At 39.3% G+C, this 24,773-nt stretch overlaps 1 protein-coding gene across 1 annotated transcript; it reads right to left on the bottom strand.

Moving 5' to 3' along the window:
- Positions 1-7,684: 7,684 nt before the first annotated feature.
- LOC135228039 (olfactory receptor 1A1) lies at positions 7,685-8,881 on the bottom strand. Its single transcript, XM_064270393.1, has one exon. It carries the CDS (start codon positions 8,612-8,614, stop codon positions 7,685-7,687), a length of 930 nt encoding a protein of 309 aa, XP_064126463.1. The 5' UTR covers positions 8,615-8,881.
- Positions 8,882-24,773: the final 15,892 nt, after the last annotated feature.

Here is a 24,773-nt window from a genome sequence, read left to right as displayed (position 1 = left end):
CAGCATTTCTCAAGCTGAAAGAACTGAAGAAAACTTTCAAGCCTTGAGTTGCACTTTTGAGGACAAAATATTGAACGACACAGGGAGCATCAAAAGAAGATGGAAGGAATATACAGAGTCACTATACCAAAAAGATTTGGTCATTGTTCAACCATTTGAGGAAGTAGAACATGATCAAGAACCGATAGTGTTGAAGGAAGAAGTCTAAGCTGCACTGAAGGTACTGGCGAAAAACAAGCCTCCGGGAATTGACAGAATACCAATTGAGATGTTTCAACAAAGGAATGTAGTACTGAAGGTGTTCACTCATTTATTCCAAGAAATTTGGAAAGCAAGGACCTAGTCAACTGACTGGAAGAAATTCATATTTGTGCTCATTCTAAAGAAAGTTGATCCAACAGAATGCAGAAATTATTGAACAATATCATTAGTATCACTTGCAGGTAAAATTTCCTGAAGATAATTAAAAAATGGTTGCTACAGTACATTGACAAGGAACTGCCAGGAAGTCAAGCCGGTTTCAGAAGAGGACATGGAACCAGGGATATAATTGCTGACGTCTGTTTTTTATTGACTATGCAAAGGCATTCGACTGTGTGGATTATAACAAATTATGGATAGCATTGCAAAGAATGGAAATTCCACAATACTTACTAGTGCTCATGAGAAACCTGTACATAGAACAAGAGGCAGTGGTTAAAACAAGAGGATACCGGGTAATTTAAAATCGGGAAAGGTGTGCGTTAGATTTGTGTCCTTTCACCATACTTATTCAGTCTACGTGCTGAGCAAATAATCCCAGAAACCAGGCAATAGGAAGAAGAACCAGGCATCAGGTTTGGAGGAAGACTCATTAACAACCTGCGATATGCAGACACTATAACCTTGCTTGCTGAAAGTAAAGAGGACTTGAAGCACTTGCTGATAAAGATCAAAGACCACAGCCTTCCGCATAGACTGGACTTCAACATAAAGAAAACAAAACTCCTCACAACTGGACCAACGAACAACATCATGATAAACAGAGAAAACATTGAAGTTGTCAAGGATTTTATTTTATTTGGATCCACAATCAATACCCATGGAAGCAGCAGTTAAGAAATCAAAGGATGCATTTCATTGGGCAAATCTGCTGTGAAAGACCTCTTTAAAATGTTAGAAAGCAAAGATGTCACTTTAAGGACTAAAGTGCACCTGACCCAAGCCATGGTACTTTTCAATCAAAAAGCTACACAATAAATAAGGAAGATTGAAGAAGATTCAATGCTTTTCAGTTATGGTGTTGGTGAAGAATACTGAATATACCATGGACTGCCAGAAGAACAAACGAATCTGTCCTGGAGGAAGCACAGTTAGAATGCTCATTAGAAGCAAGGATGACGAGACTTGGTCTTACTTACTTTGGACATGTTGTCAGGAGGGAGCAGTCCCTGGAGAAGGACTTCATGGCTGGGCAAGTAGAGGGTCAGCAAAAAAAGAAGATGACCTTCAAGAAGATAGATTGACACAGTGACTGCAACCATGGACTCAAGCATTTTTGACAGCAATCGTGAGGATGGCATAGGATCCAGCAGTGTTTTGTTCTGTTGTACTTAGGGTTGCTGTGAGGTGGAACCGACCTGATGGCACTTTACAAGAACAACAACACAATGCAATATTTTTAAAAAGTAAGCAATCCAGCTTTAAAAATAGGAAAAGATCTGAACAAATATTTCACAAAAGAAGCTCTATGAATGGCCAATAAACACAGGCAAAAAGTGTTCATTAGTCATCAGGGAAATTCAAATTACAACCACAACAGGAACTTTCATACATCGCTGGTGGGGGTGTAAAATGGTTCAGTCTCTTTGGGAAAGTGTCTAGTTATTTCTTAAAATACTAAACTTACCCTATCCTATGACCAGAAGGACTTGAACCACTTACTGATGAAGATCAGTATGGATTATACCTCAGCATAAAGGAAACAAAAGTCCTCACAACTAGACCAATAAGAAAAGTCATGATAAGCAAAGCAAAGATTGACCTTGTTAACGGTTTCATTTCACTTGGATCCACCGTCAACGCCCATGGAAGCAGCAGTCAGAACGAAATCAACAGCACCTAACAGCAAACAACAACGACCAGGAAATCCGCTTATAGGTATTTACCCAAGAGAAATGAAAACATATATCCACAAAAACATTTGTACAAGAGTGTTCATGACAACTGTATTCATAATAGCTCCAAATGGGAATCCAAAATGCTCCCCAAGCCCTTTCCTAGTCACTACCTGCCTCATAGGTAATCACTTTCTCATTTCTTCACATTTGACTAATTTTCACTGTTCTTAACTTCCTATGTTTGGAATCATACTGTAGGTAAATGTTTTTGTCTACATTTGATGTATTTTTTGTAAGATGTATCCGTTTTGTTGCATGCATTAGTAGTTTGTTCACGGTGTGAATAAATTGCAAATTCTTTCTCCATTCTCCATAATTGGGTTGTTTCCAGTTGGGTCTATTATAAATAAAGTGCTATGAACATTTTTGTACATGTCTTTTGGTGATCACTGCACTCATTTCCCTTGAGTATACAGACAGGAATAGAATTTCTGTAAGAGTTCCTGGGTGGCAGAAATGGTTATGTGCTCGACTGCTAGCTGAAAGGTTGTAGTTTGAATCTCCCCAGAGGTGCCTCAAAAGACAGGCCTGGTGATCTGCTTCCAAAAGCTCACAGCCTTGAAAACCTTATGGAACAGTTCTACTCAGTGCACATGGGATTGCCATGAATCGGAATTTATTTGACAGCAACTAACAACAGAATTGTTTTCTCGTAAGGTAAATAAATATGGCCCAAAAGCTTTCCAAAATGGTTGTCCCAATGTACGTTCCCACCAGTCATGTATGAGAGCTCTATTTATTCTGCATCCTTGCTAACACTTGGTATTGTCAGTCATAATTTTTAGCCATCCTGGTGGGTATACGTGATTATCTCATTGTGATTTTAAGTTGCTGATTCCTGATCATTAATGAGGTTCAGCACTTTTGCATATGCTTTTTGGCCATAAAATTAAACATATTAAACTGAACAATTCCGTGACATTTAGTACATTCACAATGTTGGGTAACTACCACCTTATCTAGTGCCAAAATATTTTTATCACCCCAAAAGGAAACCCCATGCTCATTAACTGTGGCTCCCCATTCTGCCCTATCCCTAGCCCCTATTAACCACCAATCTGCATTCTGTCTCTGTTATAAAGATTTCATATAAGTAGAATCATGCAATATGTGGCCTTCTGTGTTTAGCTTTTTTGACTTAGCATAATGTTTTCAAGGTCACTCACACATTATACAGTGTATCAATACTTTCTTTTTATGGCTGAATAATACCCTGTTGTATGACTGTACCACATTTTGTGTATCCATTCTTTAGTTGAAAGATATTTAGGTTCTTTCCACCTTTTTTGGCTATTGTGAATAATGCTGCAATGAACACTGAGGTACAAGTATCTGTTTGAGTCCCTGCTTTCAGTTATTTTGAGTGCATACGTAGGAGTGGAATTGCTGAATCATGTGATAATTCTATGTTTAACAAGGATCGCCAAACTACTGTATATAGTGGGTGCATCATTTTACATTCTAGCCATGAATGGACAAGACTTCCAATTTCTCCACATCTTCACCAACACTAGTTATTATTCATTTTTTAAATTATAGCAATTCCAGTGGGTCTGAGGTGGTACCCTATGGTGGTTTTGATTTGCAGTTCTCTAATCATTCATTTTTTTTTTTAATGATTAATGATGTTGAGCATCTTTTCATGTGTTTGTTGGCCATTTGTATATCTTCTTTAGAGAAATGTCTATTCAAGTCCTTTGTCATTTTTAAATTGGATTGTTCCTGTTTTTGTTATTGAGTTGTAAATTGTGTATATATTCTGGATACTAGATCCTTATCAGGTATCTGATTTGTATTTTTTCTCCCATTTTATAAGTAGTCTTTTCACTTTCTTGATACTATTCTTTGATGCACAAAAGTTTTTAATTTTGATAAAGTCCAATTATCTATTTTTTCTTTTGTTGCTCTTGCTTTTGGTGTCATATCTAAGAATCCCAGGTCATGAAAATTTACCTCAGTGTTTTCTTCTAAGACTTTTATAGTTTTAGCTCTTACATTTAGGTTGTTGACCTATTTTGAGCAAGTTGTTATATTGGTGTATGGTAGGAGCCGGGGTGGCACAAGCAGTTTATGATTAACTACTAACCCAAAGGCTGGCAGTTGGAACACACTGAGTGACTGTCTAGAAGAAAGGCCTGGTGTTGTGTACCCAACCCGACCCTGTTGTGTAGATTTTAATATTAGACATTAATAGAGAAACACTCAGGTTTGAGATGTGTAAACTCATTTAGTTTATTGCATGGTAGTCATGGAAAGGCACTCAAGTGAGATCTCATGACATTCATTTAGAACCAGAGAATCAGAACTAACAATTATAATTACAATGTTATTTGATGGTTAGAGTCCAAATCTTTAGACTTTAAACTTTACCTTTTACAAGTCTTCTTCAGAGGAAGGCTTGATAAAGGCTTCAACTTAGTGAATGTCCTTGGTAGCTTTGTTCCAAGGCTGGCAGAGATGGACAGAACCTCAGTCCAGAATCTCAGTCTTCAGAGAGAGTCAGACTCCAGAGGTACGTTCCATCTTTGTCCTCTCTCAGTGAGTGACCAGAAATTCAGAGTTTATATGCGAATGTTTCACCTTGGCATCACCCAATAAGGGCCAGGGTGACATCAAAGACTAGTATGCTATGTCTTCTCTCCGGGGTTAGAGATTAGCCAAATGTCACACCTTTTCTTCAAGATTAGAGATGAAGGAGGCTGTTTAGACTTATGTCTTCAAGCTGGTTTACAAAGATTAACTAGTTATGTTTTCTTTAACCACAGCATGTCAGATCGAAGTCAACTTGAAGGTTCTTTACATTCTTCACATAATTCACATGCTTCTGTGGGTAAGTTCAAATTTTTTCTAGATAACTTTTAATGGCATGAATGTTTCTAATGATTTACAGTTAATACTAGAGGGCTTCACAAAAGCACACATATTTCTATTTCTAAAGTCATATTATTAGTGCTTATACAAATGTATTTGAAAACATAATAGTGACATATACCTTATGTGATTTGAGAACATTAGAGAAACATGCAGAACACCTGTCTAACTGCTTCAATAAAGGTTACAGCCAAGAAAACCCTAGGGGGCAGTTCTACTCGGTTACACATGGAGTTGCCATGAGTCAGGGACCAACTTAATGGCAGCTAACAACAATAGGGTCCAAGTTCATTTTTTTGCCTGTCAATATCCAGTTATCTCAGCACCACTTTCTGAAGATTATTCTTTCCCCATTGAATGGTATTGTCTCCCTGGTCAAAATTAATTCCTTCATCCATTGTTGGTAGGAATGCAAAATGATACAGCTATTGTGGAAAACAGCCTGGCGATTCCTCAAAAAACTAGAGTTACACTTGCATAGGACCCAGTAATTCCACTTCTGGGTATATACTCTAGGGATCTAATAGAAGTGACATGAACAGACATATGCATGTCTATGTTTCTTGCAGCACTATTCACAATATCAAAAGGACAAAAACAACCTAAGGGCCCATCAATGACTGCATGGATAAGTACAATGTGGTACATACATATAATGGAATACTACTCAGTGATAAAGAAAAATGAGATCCCAAAACATCTTACAATGCAAATCAACCTGGAGGGCATTACGTTGAGTGAAATAAGTCAATCAAAGAAAAACATATATTGTATGTTCTCAATTTACAAAATTACACGAATAAGTAAATATACAGAAACTAATGTTCATTAGCGGTTACCAGAGGTGGGGGGAAGGAGAAGGGGGAGAAGTACTCCCTAGATAGTAGTCACTTTTTGTTTATAGAAATGGGGAAAGGTGGCACTGAATATGGCTGAAGTTTGCACAGCATGACCGAGGTAACTGAAGTCAATAAGCTGTACACAGGAAAAAGGGATGAATGGGCAAATGTTGGGTTGTGTATGGTTTTACTACAATAAGAAAAACAAAACCAAACCCTTTGCTGTCAAGTCAATTCTGACTCATAGTGACCCTATAGGACAGAGTAGATCTGCCCCATAGGGTTTCCCAGGAGCAGCTGGTGGATTTGAACTGTTAACCTTTTGGTTAGCAGCCAAGCTCTTAGCCACTGCACCACATAACAACAACCAAAAAAAAGAAGGGAAGGGCTACAGATCCTGATACTAATTAGATAGAACCAATCTCCCCATGAGGTTAGTTCTCTTGATTTGGGGGCTTAGAACCATGGTCTCATGGGACATCCCAGTCAAATATAGTTTTTAAAGGTTACTTTCCATCTCCCAGTATGGTAAGCAGTGTCTGGGGTCTTAAAAGCTGACAAGCAGCCATCTAAGATAACAACTATTGATCTTTATTTGTCTGGAACAAAACAGAAAGAAGGAAACACAATAATCATAGAAGGAACTGGACTACAGTACTAACTGTCTACCTAAACCTTGGCCTTCTGCACTTGGAGACCAAAAGAACTAGATGGTGCCCAGCTACTACTACTGAGCATTCTGATCAGGAACACAATAGATGGATTCTGATAAAGAGGGAAAAAAGTGTGGAACAGAACTTCAAATTCTTAAAGAATCCAGACTCATTTGACCTATTGAGGTTGGAACAGAACTTCACATTCTTAAAGAATCCAGACTCATTTGACCTATTGAGGCTGGAGGAGTCCCAGAGGCAATGACCCTGAATTACTCTTCAAATTTTGAATTGAAACCATCCCCTGAAGTCATCTTTAAGCTAAGTGACAGTTTAGCCCAAAGACTAAAGATTTTCCCCTTTGAATAAATACTGTGTTTTAAAAAAAATTATATACTACCAAAGGGTCAACAGCTATTTTAAAGCATAGATTTAAAAGGTTGGGGAGGAAGAGAGAGTAAGTAAATGTGAGTGAAACAACTAAAACAGGAATATTGATACAACGTGAAGAATGTAACCAATGTCACTGATCCTTATGTCTAGAAACTGTGGAATAAGGGGCAGTTTTGTTGTGCGTATTTTCACAAAAAAATTAAAATTAAAAAAAAATCCATTGACCATAGATGTATAGATTTATTTCTGGACTCTCAATTCCATTCCTCTGCTCTATATGTCTATCCTCATGCCAGTACATGTTTCGATTGCTGCAGCTTTGCAGTGAGTTTTGAAATAAGTACGTATGTTGATTTATAGTTTGTTTATATACACATATAGCCAAGAGATTGTCTTTTCTATGTATTGTGAAGATGTTTTCTCATTTTTGGCTTATCAATGACAGAGGCAGGACATAGATTATTATTACCAATATATAGATGCGGAAGTCAATGATCATACTTTCTCAATGTTACTCTGCTAGTCAGTAGCATAACTGGGAAATAAACCCAATATTCTTCTGCTGTCATCTTGCCTATAGGAGCAAGAGTGTGTACAAAGTGAAAACCTCAATCAGATGTCTTATCAAGCTATTACAAGATTTCTGAGAAGAAGAATTTTCTAACTGAGAAAATCAATGATGGCTCTCGGAAGGGGCTGGCGTTGGAGCTGGACTCTTAAGTGCATGCTTAATGGTGGCTGCCATCCCCAAAGTGTGACCTCACATTGGTTATGAGGAAATTCTCTTGCTGAAGAGTTTCCCCAAGGCAGCCTTCATGTCTCGGTTTCTCAGACTATAGATGAAAGGATTTAACATTGGGGTCACTGCTGTGTACATCACAGTTATCACTGCATCCTTTAGGCTGTGACTGGTCAGAGGACGGAAATACATACCCATGACTGTCCCATAATACAAAGAAACAACTGTGAGGTGGGAGCCACAGGTAGAAAAGGCTTTGAGCACACCCTTGGTGGATGGAACCCGTAGAACAGTGGCAAAGACCCGGATATAGGAGATAATGATACATATTAATGGCACACAGAAAACACCAACCCCTAGATACATCATTTCCACATTAAAGTGGATATCAGAACAGGACAACTTGAGCAAAGAGGAAATGTCACAGTAGAAGTTGGCCACTTCCCGGTTCCCACAGAAGGACAGACTAGCTGTGAGCAGAACGTGAGGGAGGGTATTGGCATTTGCAACAACCCAAGACCCAACAACAAGCAAGATGCAAAACTTTGGGCTCATAATTGTTGTGTAATGGAGAGGGCGGCTGATGGCCACAGCACGGTCATACGCCATCGCAGCCAGGATATAGCTATCTGTGTTACCCAAAGCGATCATGAAGTACATCTGTGTTATGCATCCTCCAAAGGAGATGGCTTTGCTGCCCACAAGGTGGTTTGCCAGCATCTTAGGGATGGTTACAGACGAGAAAAGGATGTCAACAAAGGAGAGGTTGGCAAGGAAAAAGTACATGGGGTTGTGAAGGCGAACATCAGAGCGAATGGCTAAGATAATGAGCAGGTTTCCAATCAATGTGATAGGGTAAATAAACAGGAAGAGGATGAAGAAGGCATCTTCCTGCTCCTGTTGGCTGGTAATTCCCAGAAGAATGAAATTCAGGACAGAGGACTGGTTTTCTTTCCTCATGGCTCCTTCAGTATGAAAGGGAGAAGAATCTAGAATTATTGGTGAAGTTATTTTTTGATGATCTTCCTTATTCTCCACTTTTGACTCAACAGATCAGCTGCCTTTCTACCAGGGTTAACTAAATCCAGAGGCAGACAATATTTTGAGGGGAAAAAAATCCCTGCAGGTCAGTGGGACTATTTGTCAGTCACCCCTAGAAACTCATGTCTAAGAAGTGAGGAATCTGTGAATTCATCCTCCCCACCCCAAACCACCAACCCAAACACCCAGGACATAATCACTTAGCAAATAATTAACTTTTCATATACCATTTTCTAAACATTTCGATAGGCCTCATAAAAAATGACACATCTGAGAAAAGTAGATTTTATTTATTCAACATATAGGTGTTAAGCATACCATCTGTGCCAGGGACTATGTTGGAGAAAAGAAGGTGAATTGAGGCATAGTCTCTGCCTTCAACTTTACAGCTTAATAGAAAATCCAGAATCACACACTAATTTTATTACACATGATAAGAAAAGCACAGCATTTTGAAATCTAAGGGAAAAAAAAAAAACTCTCCACTGCAATGCGTGTGTCCATAGAAGGGTTACTCTGGACAATTAGGAATTGGTTCACTGACCAAACTCAGACTGAGCCAAAGGCCAGGAGGTGACAGGTACCTACACTGACATCAGTCAGTTGTAAAGAAGGATCATTGAGTGTAGGTTGTATCAAAAGCAGCCTAGCAAATTTTTCACAGCTCCCCCTTCAGGTGTTCTATTTTCAAAATAGACTTTTGCCCTCTCCTTTGATAGGTTTTATCTCTCAAACCTTTAATTATATGTAATCGCAATGTTTTTCTTCTTGATCTTCTACTCCATTTCTTCATTATTTCTTTTGATGACTCATCCAGCTTCACAGTGGTTTCAACTACCATGTTGCCAATGACGCTGAAGGCTGTATCTGTAGACTTGATCTCTCTTTCCCATATTTCCATGTTCAATCACCCCCCCAACGTGTCTGAACAAACCTTGTATTCTGCACATCCACCCTAAGTAGATTGCCAGGTTTTCGGAGGAGAAAAACCACATCTTGCTCATTTTTATCTCCTCCAGGAGATTATTGTGGAGTATTTTTCATTGTTGACACCAATAACTTTGCACTGGATATTTCTTAAGTTGCATCCAAATTTATTTCATGGGGTCTCCACATGTGGGTGCTCACAGGCACTTTCACCCAGTTTTTCCCTTACCTTTACATCTGATCTTGGTGATCCTTCATTTAAAATATGTCTTACTTAACTCTATTTTTCTACTCATTCCATCAGGGCTTTAGCTTACACCATCATTTTCCACCAGAAATACAGTAACACTCCCTGAACAGATAACTACAGAGTCCCTCTTCTTTGATCCATCTTGCACTCTGAGACCATAGGAATTGTGGCAGAGTCTACTAGCTGCTCACCCAAACCCATGCTATTCTCTTCTTCCTGTACACCCAGCTAAACTACAAATCCCAACCCCCCTCACAGTGAAATGTGGTCATGGGACTGAGTTCTAGCCAACCCATTGGTGTGTTCCAGTTCTGGGCTTCTTCCACACTCTTTCCCCTTCTTCTAGCTGGGTGCATATGGCAGAAGACTGAAGGGAATAATGGAGTCACATGGTGGAATGAACAGTGTTCCTTCTTCTCCATGTCTAGTAGAGCCACCCACCACCAAAAATACCCACTACAACTGTTACAAAGGAGAAAAATAAACTTGTATTCTCTTTAAACCATTCTACATGTTGAGACTTATTTGTTACTGTAGTCTACGTTATCCTAAGTAATTCACTAATTTTTCTAAATGGACTTCTACTCAGTAAGTAATTCAATCTATAATTAATTCAATTACCAATTCTGTGTCTCCTATAGTGCACTGGTGAGTTAAATGCTAGGAACAGGGGATGCAGGTCTAGTTATCTCTCCCCAAATTGTGAAGTGCTTTCTCACCTCTGAATCTAAAGGAATTTGGTTTCTTCTCCCGAAATGCTCTTTCCCATCTTCATTCAAAATCATACATAATATCTCAGGGTTGGAAGCGTTCAGTAAATCTGGAGGGCTCAGAGACTATGGTAAATCCCTATTTATGGCAATATAAGATTTCAGAGGAGGAGCTTTTGGCAACATGACTAAGCTGATGTCAATAGGTCTCATTCTTATTAAAACACACAAAATTCTAGATAAATTATAAAAGTTAAATAAATAAAAGACATAGCCAAACTTAAGCAAAACAAATGAGAGTGCTCATGTATGAGAAGGAAACCCTGGTGGTGCAGTGGTTAAGAGTTCAGCTGCTAACCAAAACGTTGGCAGTTCGAAACCACTAGGCGCTCCTTGGAAACCCTTTGGGGCAGTTCTACTCTGTCCTTTAGGGTCACTGTGAATCAGAATCGGCTCGACAGCAATGGGTTTGGTTTGGTTTTACATATGAGAAGCAAAGAGCAAGCTTAAAGCAAGAATTGTACACTTATATTGGTCACTGGCAGAGGCAACCTACCTAACTAGATGGGCCAGAAATCTAATCCAGTGTGACAAATAAAAAAGACACATAATTGGCTATGTAATTCTAGGGTGGAACTGTTGTCACTTTGAAGCGACTGATGTTCTCAAAACATTATACCAAGCTGGAGTGGCCCTTGAGGTTTCCTACCAGGAATTAGGCTGGGATGTGGCATGTTAATGCCCCTTTGGTACAGGAGATGTGGTCACAGATCTGCATGAAGCAGAGGAGCTTAACTTGATCCCTCTGCAGAAAACATCTGAAGGGCTGCCCTGCTTGTGAAAAGAACACTAGGAAATATTTTGGTATATAAAGATTGGAAAGTGAATAGAAGTCACAGAAAATATGGTTGTCTCCAAAAAGAAAAACAAAAAACCAAAGGAATCTCTAGATAAGCTAAGAGAGTTCAACAAGCTTATTGGATATAAACTAACATTTTGAAAAATCAATACTGTCCCATACTTTCCTATACTTAAGTAACAATAAATTACAAATTTTAATTTTTTGAAGACCCTGCCATTCACAGCAGCATTAGGAGCTTTAAGGAATCTAGAAACAATCTTAACAAAAGAGGTCCAAGACCAGCATCAAAAAACGTTACAAAACTTTGCTAAGGATGAAAAAGAATACCTAAATAAATGGGGAGATACCCAATGTTAATAGATAGAAAGACTCAATGTGGTAAAAGGACTCAATTTACCTATGAATTTGATGCAATCCCGATCAAAATGCCACAGGTTTTTTCTTTGTTTGCTTTTAACCTCTAGTAAAGATGAACATTCACATACCTCCGACCCAGCGATTCTACTTGGAGATTAGATGTTAGAGAAACTCTATAACATGTGCTCAAGGAGACATTCACAAGGATGTATGTTGTTACATAGAAAACTTAGAATTGGTCCATCAGTTGAAGAAAGCTATCGACTGCTAACCAAAACGTTGGCAGTTTGAAACCACCAGTGGCTCTGCATAGAAAGATGTGGCAGTCTGCGCTCGTAGAGATTTACAGCCTTGGGAAACCCTGTGGGGGTCACTATGAGTCGGAATCAATGGCAGTGGCATGTAGTAAAAGCATAAACCCTGAATGAGTGTATACGACCAACTCCAGAATAGTGATTATGCCTGGTATGGGGTAGGGGGGTTTAGATGAGAACAAAGTGGGTTACAACTGTATCTGTACTACATTTCTTTAAAATTTGGAGCAAATGTACCAAATGTTATATTTGTTAAATCTAGATAATGAGTTATCTAGATAATGGGTTCTTGTTATGTTATTCTCTTTGTCTTTCTGATATTTTAATACTATCATAATAAACAAATTTAGTTGAAAATAAAGATTTCACAGGTTTGAGTGATGAAGGCCATGTTTCACTGAGGGTTGGAGACAGAGTGTTGCCTGTGAAAAGTTTGAGAATAAATGGGAGCTTATTTACACTGGAAAGAGGGACCCAGGGGCCATTATATCATGCTAAGAGAGAAAGATGGAATGGAAGAAAGATTCAGGACAGAGGAAGCAAATTGTAAGTGGATGCAAGTAAGGATAGATTTCAACAAGCTTTTGCTATCATTATTTAATCTACTCAGTCTCTTAACCTCTTATTGCATCTCAGGCCGTCAACTCAGTTGTGGTGCTTTAATCCCTCCCCAGCCTGAACCCCATGGTCACCCACCCTTCATAAAGCCTCAAACCTAGGACAATCTGTTACCGCCAGTTGGAATCAATTTGTTGGTCACTGGTTTGGAGTTTCTGGGTAGTGCAGTTAATGCACTTGGCTGTTAACTGAAATGTTGGAGGTTGAAGTCTACCCAGAGACACATCAGAAGAAAGGTGGGACGATCTATTAAAATCAGTCCTTGAAAACCCTATATAACACAATTCTGACACATGTGGGGTCACCATGAGTTAGAATGGACTCCATGGAGACCAGTCTTACTACTTATTCTTGGGTAGTAAATAGTGGAGAAATCACACAAACTTGGAGCTAGAAGTCATGATGCTCAATTCCATTTGAACCCTCAATACTCTTCAGCAAGACTCTCTCTCCCTACTCTCTGTGGCAGTCCATGGAACCTTTCCCACTGTCCTCAAACTCACCATGACATCCTGCATCAAAACTCTCTTGGAAACCTGAGTGCCACTTCCGTCTTCGCTGAGAAAGTTAAACCCATAACGGAACAATTCCTTAATATTCTCCCATGCACATAATTCCATACATAAGCTTCCATCCTGTTCTTTGTCTCCCAAGACTCAAAATAAAAGTATATATCCACATATACGCTCCTGTAAAAAATGGTGCCAACTACAAAAATGGCATGGCTACAGCCTCAGACCTCTTCATCTAACTTCACAAGGGGACAGAAAGAGAATCATTATCACTGTCAGCATCCCAAGGCTGATTCCTATGAAGTGCAGGTAGACATGCCTCGTCTCTCCAGCCTTTTTACAAATTCCTACTCCAGCCGTCCCTTCCACTGCACTCTCTACTCCTCTGCTGGGTTCAATAATTTGTTGCAATGGCCACACAGAACTCACAGACAATATTCACGATTATGGGGTTTATTAGGGGAGTACCAGGTTACAATTCAGAGTCAGGAATGAATCAGGATACAGTTCTTTAGTTAGGACAGCTCCTGGGCTGTGCCCACAGGCAGGCTTTTCCATGGACCTCTACCCCTTGGGCCAGCCAAGACTCTGTTCTGCTCAGGAAAGTGTTACAAAGCTCTTGAGCTGCACTGATAAGTGCCCAGACACACGCCACTCTGCCAGTAAGCCTCAGCCCAAAGGTGCTCAGCTCTAGACCCACAGGTTGACAAGCCTAGCTCCACAAAGTTCCCAGAGGCACCGCTCTCTGCCAGCAAGACTCCTGCCTGCAGGCACTCAGCTCTTTTGCTCCATGTGCCAGGAAGCCCTCTGCACCATCTCCTGCAGTCTCCTGGTTCTGCTGCTGCCACTTCTCTGCCATGCTTGCCACCGCTTCTCACGGTCTTGCACCATCTCTGGTGTTACAGCTCTCTCTCTCTCCTAGGCCTAGGAGATTCTCAGCACAGATACTTCAAGTCCAAAGGACATGCTCTGCTTGGTTCTTCTTTCTAGGTGGTAGTGAGGTCTCCCTCTGCTCTGGGATTGGCTCTGTTTTTAAGCCTCACAGGACAGCAAAACTGACTAATCCACTTTTTAGGATTTCATACACCTTATTTGCACGGTCCCACCCCCAAAAAGGTTCCATGCATCTTAATTGCATTATTAGTAGGCTGTCCAATCTCTTTGGTGGGCTACAAGCACCTTATCTGCATAGTTCCACTCCATCATTTCAAAATTTTGAATGGCTAAAAGGGCCGTATTAAGTAAATCACTGCACGGCATCTCTCATTCTTACTCCCTTCTATTTCTTCAGCAATATTGTTCCATTAGTTCTTTCAGCTGCTGTATTTTCTCTCTTTAGTATGTCTCTCTTTAGTAGATACTAAATGCTCCTTCCCATTAACTAGTAAACGTATCACAGCATTTTTAGTCATTAAATGAGCCTTCTCAGTTTTGTAAACCTTTTAGCTACCACTTCATTTCTTACCTCTGTCCTTCCTTTCTCAGCCAGGCTACTTTATAAAGACATTTGCTTACTGAATCCAAAATTGTGTTTATAAAATCCAAATGTGAATGTATCTGTCTCTTTAAAAGCACTCACTCTCTACCCATCACCTAATAGATGAAGCCCAAGAAACTCATCATGAATAAAACTCAAGGACAGTGTTCAGACCACGGAGTGTAAATTCAAGCAAAAGTGTTTTGTCTTTAGCAGGAGCAGAGAGTACAGGCAGGAGAATAGGAAGAAATAAACCTGGAAGAGAAGTTTGAGTTTATATTGTGGAGGGTTTTTAAGCAAAACAAGGACTTTGTGCTTTGTTCATTAGGTATTAAGAATTAATATAGATGTGCGTTGCACTAAATGCACTAGTCATTTCCGGTAATAGAGAGATGAAACCTTTAACGCAGGTATTTGGACCTATAAATTGAGTTACTGACCAATAGGGCAACATTTTAGAGTGACAGTCTGGTGCAAGGGTAAATACAAGTGATTTAAAAAAAAACAAAAAGCATTAAATAATGTAAAAAAAAAAAAGCAGCACCAGCGTAAGACAAGTGGTTGATACAATCAATATGGTAACTAAAGAAACAGGAAGAGAACTAGAGACGAGAGGTTTCTGAGCACCTGGGCTTCTGGTTAGAGTTCCACAGTGCTGGATGTCAGAGGCTTTTCATGGGGAGAGATGATTTTTGCTGAAACTCTGAAGAAAGAGGTAAAAGAAACTTACACTCCCATGCATAGGAGTCAAGAAGTGCATCAACATGGATACTAGGGGCAGAGTGAGAGCCTTGAGTTCTCCAGACTGAAGCCAGAGTCCTGGGCAATGCTGGGCCACTAAAATTCACTTGTGCTCTGAGATCCTCATGAGTGTAATGGTGCTGAGGACAGCTTCAGAGGGACAAAAGAGGCCAAGTGCTTCCCCTTGGCATCTGGGGACAGCAGGTTAGGCCAAACACATGTTCTCTGAGTGTTTTGAGACTTCCCTGATGCATTCACAGCATTGACAACAAAATAACATAAATTTCTGAAGGGGTCCCTTAACGGGCACCACTGAAAATGCAAGTGGAGGTGGCTTTGTAGCTCCTCTCTAATACAGTGTGCTCGTGTATGTGCATGTATACACTTGCACATACTCAGATATTCACATACTTTCATGCACACACACACACTCACAAACACAATATTACTTCAGCAGATATGGCTTAGGTCTGAGAAACCAAATCAGAACTTCCCCTCCTGATCCCATTTTCATGGCCAACAGCCCAAGAAAAAGAATCGTAAGATAAAATCTAAAGCCCTGTGTACTGGATTTTTTTTTTTTTTTTTTTTTTTGGTTAATTATTATGATTGCCAGTGCAGGATTGTATATGGAGGATGGAAAGCAGGATGCTCTGAGGAGGAGGAGAAGAGAAGACGAGGGGTGTCCCTCTCTCTCTCTGAGAACTTGGGTTCTGAGGTCAGGCCAGTATTCGAGTCCTAGATTTGCCATTACATGTCTCTCTGAATTTAGATAATTCATTTCACCATTTCTTTTTTCATCTAATAAAAATGATACAGTAGTTCAACTTATCTCTTGGGGTTTGGGGTGGGTCAAAGGAGATAATGCATGTAATGCAGTTGCTGACACATAATAAGCCCTCAGTTAAAAACTATCCCTTAACGTCATAAAGACTTTCTTCTCCAATGTCAACAACCCTATCTGAGGAGTCTGTGCTGAGCTGGACTAGATGCTGTCCCTTTAGGGTCCTGGCCCTGCAGCCTTCACTCCTCTTCCACAAATGGGAAATTTACAGCCAGAGGTCTAACTCCTGTCAGTATTCCTTTTGGGGAGCATGATGGAGAAAGGGTCCGTAGTGGGCCTGGAGAGTAGGTCCCTGTTCTGTTTCTGAGGTGGAGGAGACAGGACCAGGATGGTATGGAGTCACCCCTGAGTGTCCTAGTCATGAAGCAAAAGGGGCAGATGGAATCTGTGGGGCTGGAACTGTTCTGAATGGACCCTGAAGAAGAGCCCTCTAGTTTCTTCCTCAAGGAAGCAGCATGGGTTATAGCATAGAGACGATCTGGAATTTTTCACTAGGTTATAAAGGCTCTTGAAACAAAACTCCCCCAGGTCTTCATTCAGGCCACAGTCAGAGTAATTATTGAGACTCATTTACATGCTCCTCCAGCTCTGCCCTGAGGGGACAGAGTTGCTCTTCAGAGTAAACTTTGGGCACTCACAATGTTGAGAACTCCTTCCCCCCCCCCCACCCCAATCTCCCTGAAACTTCCTTTCTGGTTTAGGCAACCTTACCATCACCTCCACTTCCACTGTTGGAGGGAGTCAGCCTTTCCCTAAACAAAAGTCTTTCAGTGACAGTAGCTGTGCCAAGTGTCTCACAAGGTAATAGTGGCTCTCCTTTGACCCCTTACCACCCCAAAAGTTAGCTCTCAGCAAACCCCAGATGGGGCAGTACGGGGCCTGCTCCTTTAGGAAATAGCAGCTGGTGTCTGAAGAGCATGTGCAGAAGCAAATTTGAAGGGTGAAAAACCAAAGAAGATGAAATATAAAACTCAGTGGGTCCAAATTAATTTACATGGGTGCACTCACCCATAATATGGGATATTCTGTGTTAACTGAAGTGCCTGGGAGAGGCATCAACAGTCTTCTAGGCTGTCTAATTAATTGCCTATGGTCAATGAGTTTAAACTGCCATAACTTCTTTTGCATTCTGTAACAGAAGGAAACCAAAGGGAAACAGAAATACTGAAATTTATTAATTAATCAATTTTTCTCACTCCTCCCTAAACATACCTCTCAGGAGTGCCTTTAAACAAGGCATTGAGAAAGAGGTTAGTGAGGGGACCACCACTATCCTTAAAGAGCACTGAAGCAGGCTTCTTCTATAGGCCAGAGATGACAGTAAGGTGGTTTGTAACACAAGAGGAGCGAATCAAAACAGAAGTTAATGATCATCTCGGGGTTTTTTTTCCTAATAATGCAAAGTTAGTTTAATATTAGATAATCAACACAATTTACAACATGAACAAAATAAGGGAGAATAAAATTCAGTACTCATTTATGACAAAAAATCTCAACAAACCTGGAATAGAAAGGAACTTCTTTATCGTAAATATTGAATACTTTCCCCTAGGTCAGAAACAAGAAAAAGATGTCCACTGTTCTCACTTCTATTTGACATTGTCCTAGCCAGTTCCAAAAGTCAGGGAAAAGAAACAAAAAGTACTACTATTGAAAAATAAAAGAAGAAATGGAAGTATTATTATTCACAGAAGACATAATTGTATGCATAGAAAACCCTAAAGAATCTACAAACAATTAGAGCTAATCAATTTGACAAAGTATTGAATATAGGTGAGAGTAAAAAGTCAATTGTATTTCTATAGGTTAGCAACAAACAATTGGAAAGTACTTAAACTAAAAATATATTTACAATAGCATCAAAAATATCGTGTATCTAGGAAAAATGTAACAAAAAACATGCAAGACCTATGCACCGAGAACTAAAAAATATTGCTGAGAGGCGGAGCCAAGATGGCGGAATAGACAGGTGCTTCCGGCGAGCCCTATTTACAACAAAGGCACGAAAAAACAAGTGAAACGAGTATATTTATGACAAGCTAGGAGCGCTGAGCATCAAAGGCAAGCTTAGAAAATGAACTGAGGGGAAGGAGAATGAAGAGACCATTCAGAAGCAGAGAGAAGTTACCGGACCTGAATCACAGGGAGCCCTCAGGCACCATTCCAGGAGCGGCGGCTGCAGGCTGGTGCTAGCATCCGGCCTCAGTTTCCTCGGAGAGGCAGCCAGCCACACAGCCTCCTCCCACCTCCAGAACCTGAGAAGAACGGTGCTCTTGGCAAAAGCTAAGTACTTCCGTATATTTTACCGCACCCTCCCACCCCCAAGCCAGCTTCAGCGGCTGAATTCCCTGGCCCTGACATAGGCACTGTTGAGTGCCTAGAGCCATCCTCCTGGCCCGGGAGAAGGAAAAAATTTGCAATTTGGGGAAAAGATAATTTGCCAGCTCCACTAACGGGGGGAGCTCAGGACAGAAGCATCTCCTGTCCAGGCATAAGTGGTCCATGAATTTTGAGCATCTTTCCCTTCTGCATGGACCTGTGTGGGCTTCTTCAGGAGAATAGGCCCTTGTTGACAGACTCCAACAGTTCCAACTGTGCAGTGGAGTGGTAGGTGTTTGATGTTTGACATTGCTGTGCCTATTAAACAGGGTTCTCGCCTATCCACATCAGGGGCCAAAGGACTGGTAGCTCCATTCAGGTCACCAGCCACCCGTGGCAGGGGTCCCAGGATAACTGGTACCTCCCAGTCCTTACAGCCAAAAACACTGGGTGCCCATGCTCCATATGCAGAACCAACCCACCTGCACACTCTAATGAACAGGGACGTGCTTTCCTCAGAGACACTTGAGGGTCATTTCTCAGCCCCCTGCCTTGTTCAGAGCATTATCTCCTGCTGTAATTAGGTACCGGTACCTGCACCAATCACCCCTGCCCCTCTAAGACTGTAGGATAGAGCCTGTACCACACACTTGATGATCAGCTACTTGGACACTTGAGCTGAATTCATACAAGAAAAGTGAATGGGCTCCTAGACTAATATACCTGATAACAGCTCTAGCCATTTGGGAACAGAACTTCAGAGCTCCAAAGGTGAAAATAATCAAGCTAGCTCACTCAAGCAGCCCATTTGGGTATATCAAAACAAAACAAAGCAAGAAGCTACAACACAGTAAACAAGCATAAACTAATACAATAATTTATAGATTACTCAGAGACAACAGACAATATCAAGTCACATAAAGAAACAGACCATGATCACCTCAACAAGCTCTCAAAACAAAGAATCCAGGAACTTACAGATGAAAGTGCATTCCTGGAATTACCAGAGGCAGAATACAAAAGATTAATACACAGAACCCTTCAAGACATCAGGAGGGAAATGAGGCAATACACAGAACAAGCCAAGGAACACACAGATAAAGCAGTTGAAGAAATAAGAAAGATTATTCAGGAACATAATGAAAAACTTAATAAGCTGGAAAAATCCAGAGACAGACAGCAATCAGAAATTCAGAAAATTAGCAATAAAATTACAGAAGTAGACAATGCAATAGAAAGTCAGAGGAGCAAAACTGAGCAAGTAGAAGCCAGAATTTCTGAACTTGAATTTAAATCACTTGGCACTAATATATTTGAAGAAAAAATCAGATAAAATAATTTAAAAAAATGAAGAAACCTTAAGAATCATGTGGGACTCTATCAAGAGAAATAATCTACAAGTGATTGGAGTACCAGTACAGGGAGGGATAACAGAAAATACAGAGAGAATTGTTGAAGATTTGTTGGCAGAAAACTTCCCTGATATCATGAAAGATGAGAAGATATCTATCCAAGATGCTCATCGAACTTCACATAAGGCAGATGTTAAAAGAAAGTCACCAAGACATATTATAATCAAACTTGCTGAAACCAAAGATAAACAGAGAATTTTAAGAACAGCAAGGGATAAATGAAAAGTCACCTACAAAGGAGGGTCAATAGGAATAAACCCAGACTACTCGGCAGAAACCATACAGTCAAGAAGGCAATGGGAGGACTTATTCAAAAAACTGAAGGAAAAAAACTGCCAGCCAAGAATCATATATCCAGCAAAGCTGTCTCTTAAATATGAAGGTGAAATTAGGACATTTCCAGATAAACACAAGTTTAGGGAATTTGTGAAAACCAAACCAAAACTACAAGAAATGCTAAAGGGAGTTTTTTGGTTATAAAATCAATAATATCAGGTATCAACCCAAGTCTAGAGCACTGGGCAGAGCAATCAGAAGTCAACCCAGACAGGGAAATAAAAAAAAAGACAAAGCAAGATTTAAAAAAAAAAAAAAGCTCAAAACAGGGTAACAGAGATAAAAGAAGGCAACATTAAAACAATAAAGAGGGACTAAGAAATGTAATCATAGATCTTCCACATAGAGAGGAAGATATGGTGATAAAAAGAAATAAAAGCTAGGTTTAAATTTAGAAAAATACAGATAAATAATAAGATAACCACGAAGGAGACAAACTATTCTACTCAACAAAATAAAACACAAGAAAAAAATAGAGACTCAGCAGAAACAAAATCAACAACAACAAATATGAGGAAAGGACAATATATAAAGTTAATCTACTCAGCACATAAAATTAACTGGGAAAAAGGAACTGTCAACAACACACAAAAAAAGACATCAAAATGATGGCACTAAATTCATACGTCTCCATAATCACGCTGAATATAAATGCACTAAATGCACCAATAAAGAGAGTAAAGAGTGGCAGAATGGATTAAAAAACAAGATCTGTCTCTATACTCCCTACAAGAGACATACCTTACAGTTAGAGACACAAATAAACTAAAACTCAAAACATGAAAAAAATGTATCAAGCAAACAATAATCTACAAAGAAAAGGAGTGGCAATATTAATTTCTGACAAAATAGACTTTAAAGTTAAATCCATCAGAAAGGATAAGGAAGGGCACTATATAATGATTAAAGGGACAAAATACCAAGAAGAGATAACCATGTTAAATATTTGTGCACCCAATGACAGGGCTGCAAGATACATTAAAAAAAAAAAAAAAAAAAACTCTATCTGTATTGAAAAGTGAGATAGACAGCTCCACAATAATAGCAGGAGACTTCAACACACCACTTTCGGTGAAGGACAGGACAACCAGAAAGAAGCTCAATAAAGACACAGAAGATCTAAATGGCACAATCAAACAACTTGACCTAACAGACATATGCAGAACACTCCACACAACAACAACCAAGTATACTTTTCTTTTCTAGTGCATATGGAACATTCTCTAGAATAGACCACATATTAGGTCATAAAGCAAGCCTTAGCAGAATCCAAAACATTGAAATATTACAAAACATCTTCTCTGGCCATAAGGCCATAAAAGTAGAAATCAATAACAGAAAAAGCAGGGAAAAGAAATCAAACACTTGGAAACTGAACAATACTCTGCTCAAAAAAGACTGGATTATAGAAGACATTGAGGATGGAATAAAGAAATTCATAGAATCCAATGAGAATGAAAACACTTCCTATCAGAACCTTTGGGACACAGCAAAAGTGGTGTTCAGAGGCCAATTTATATCAATAAGTGCACACATCGAAAAAGAAGAAAGGGCCAAAATCAAAGAATTATCCCTACAACTTGAACAAATGGAAAGAGAGCAACAAAAGAAACTCTCAGGCATCAGAAGAAAACAAATAATAAAAATTAGAGCAGAATTAAATGAAATAGAAAACAGAAAAACAACTAAAAGAATTAACAAGACCAAAAGCTGGTTCTTTGAAAAAACTCAACAAAATTGATAAATCACTGGCCAAACTGACAAAAGGAAAACAGGAGAGGAAGCAAATAACCTGAATAAGAAATTAGATGGACGATATTATAACAGACTCAACTGAAATTAAAGAATCATAACAGATTACTATGAAAAACTGTACTTTAACGAATTTGAAAACCTAGAAGAAATGGATGAATTCCTGGAAAGACACTACCTACCTAAACTAACACGAACAGAGGTAGACCAACTAAATAGACCCATAACAAAAGAAGAGATGGAAAAGGTAATCAAAAAACTCCCAACGAAAAAAGAATCCCTGGCACAGATGGCTTCACTGCAGAGTTCTACCAAACTTTCAGAGAAGAATTAACACCACTACTACTAAAAGTATTTCAGAGCATAGAAAAGGACGGAATACTACCAAACTCATTCTATGAAGCCACCATATCCCTGATACCAAAACCAAGTAAAGACACCACAAAAAAAGAAAATTACAGACCTATATCCCTCATGAACTTAGATGCAAAAATCCTCAACAAAATTCTAGTCAATAGAAATCAACAACATATCAAAAAAAAAAACAAATTCACCATGGCCAAATGGGATTCATACCAGGTATGCAGGGATGGTACATTAGAAAAACAATTAATATAATCCGTCACATAAATAAAACAAAAGACAAGAATCACACGATTTTATCAATTGATGCAGAAAAGGCATTTGACAAAGTTCAACACCTATTCATGATAAAAACTCTCAGCAAAATAGGAATAGAAGGAAAATTCCTCAACATAATAAAGGGCATTCAAACAAAGCCAAAAGCTAACATCATCGTAAATGGAGAGAGCCTGAAAGCATTCCCCTTCAGATCAGGAACCAGACAAGGATGACCTTTATCACCGCTCTTATTCAACATTGTGCTGGAGGTCCCAGACAGAGCAATTAGGCTAGACAAAGAAATAAAGGGCATCCAGATTGGCAAGGAAGAATTAAAATTACCTCTATTTGCAGATGACATGATCTTATACACAGAAAACCCTAAGGAATCCTCAAGAAAACTACTGAAACTAATAGAAGAGTTCAACCCAGTATCAGGATACAAGATAAACATAGAAAAATCAGTTGGATCCCTCTACACCAACAAAAAGAACATTGCAGAGGAAACCACCAAATCAATACCATTTGCAATAGCCCCCAAGAAGATAAAACACTTAGGAATAAATCTTACCACAGATGTAAAAGACTTATACAAAGAAAACTACAATACACTTCTGCAAGAAACCAAAAGAGACCTACATAAGTGGAAAAACACACCTTGCTCATGGATAGGAAGATTTAACATCAGAAAAATGGGTATCCTACCAAAAGTGATCTATACATTTAATGTAATTCCGATCCAAATTCCAACGACATTCTTTAATGAGATGGAGAAACAAACCACCAACTTCATATGGAAGGGAAAGAGGTCCTGGATAAGTAAAGCATTACTGAAAAAGAAGAACGAAGTGGAAGGCCTTACTCCACCTGATTTTAGAACCTATTATACCGCCACAGTAGTCAAAACAGCCTGGTACTGTTACAACAACAGATACACTTACCAATGGAACAGAATTGAGAATCCAGACATAAATCCGTCCACATATGAGCAGTTCATATTCGACAAAGGCCCCAAAACAGTTAAACAGGGCAAAGATAGCCTTTCTAACAAATGGTGCTGGCATAACTGGATATCCATCTGCAAAAAAATGAAACAAGACCCATACCTCATGCCACGCACAAAAACGAGCTCAAAATGGATCAAAGATGTAAATATAAAATCTAAAACAATAAAGATCATGGAAGAAAAAATAGGGACAACTTTGGGAGCCCTAATACATGGCATAAACAGTATACAAAACATTACTAACAATGCAGAGAAAAACTAGATAACTGGGAGCTCCTAAAAATCAAACGCCTATGCTCACCCAAAGACCTCAACAAAAGAGTAAAAAGATTACCTACAGACTGGGAAAAAGTTTTTAGCTATGACATTTCCAGTCAGCACCTGATCTCTAAAATCTACATGTTACTGCAAAAACTCAACTGCAAAAAGACAAATAACCCAATTAAAAAATGGGCAAAAGATATGAACAGACATTTCACTAAAGAAGACATTCAGGTAGCTAACAGATACATGAAGAAAAGCTCAGGATCATTAGCCATTAGAGAAAACCAAATCAAAAGTACAATGAGATTTCATCTCACTCCAACAAGGTTGCCAGTAATTCAAGAAACACAAAACAATAAAAGTTGGAGGGGCCGTGGAGAGATTGGAACACTTATACACTGCTGGTGGGAATATAAATGGTACAACCACTTTAGAAATCAGTTTGGTGCTTTCTTAAAAAGCTAGAAATAGAACTACCATATGCTCCAGCAATCCCACTCCTTGGAATATATCCTAGAGAAATAAGAGCCTTTACACAAACAGATGTATGCACACCTATGTTTATCGTAGCACTGTTTACAATAGCAAAAAGATGGAAGCAACCAAGGTGCCCATCAATGGATGAATGGATAAATAAATTACGGTATATTCACACAATGGAATACTATGCATCGCTGAAGAACAGTGATGAATCTGTGAAACATTTCATAACATGGAGGAATCTGGAAGGCATTATGTTGAGTGAAATTAGTCAGT

This window comes from Loxodonta africana, chromosome 18 (assembly GCF_030014295.1).
Source record: "Loxodonta africana isolate mLoxAfr1 chromosome 18, mLoxAfr1.hap2, whole genome shotgun sequence".
NCBI lineage: Eukaryota > Metazoa > Chordata > Mammalia > Proboscidea > Elephantidae > Loxodonta > Loxodonta africana.
Note: the sequence above shows the minus strand (reverse complement) of the source record. Positions and strands in the feature narration are given on the sequence as shown.

What these genes read in the sequence shown, in the direction of transcription:
- LOC135228039 (XM_064270393.1), bottom strand. Translation starts at nt 8,614, where the DNA reads ATGAGGAAAGAAAACCAGTCCTCTGTCCTGAATTTCATTCTTCTGGGA.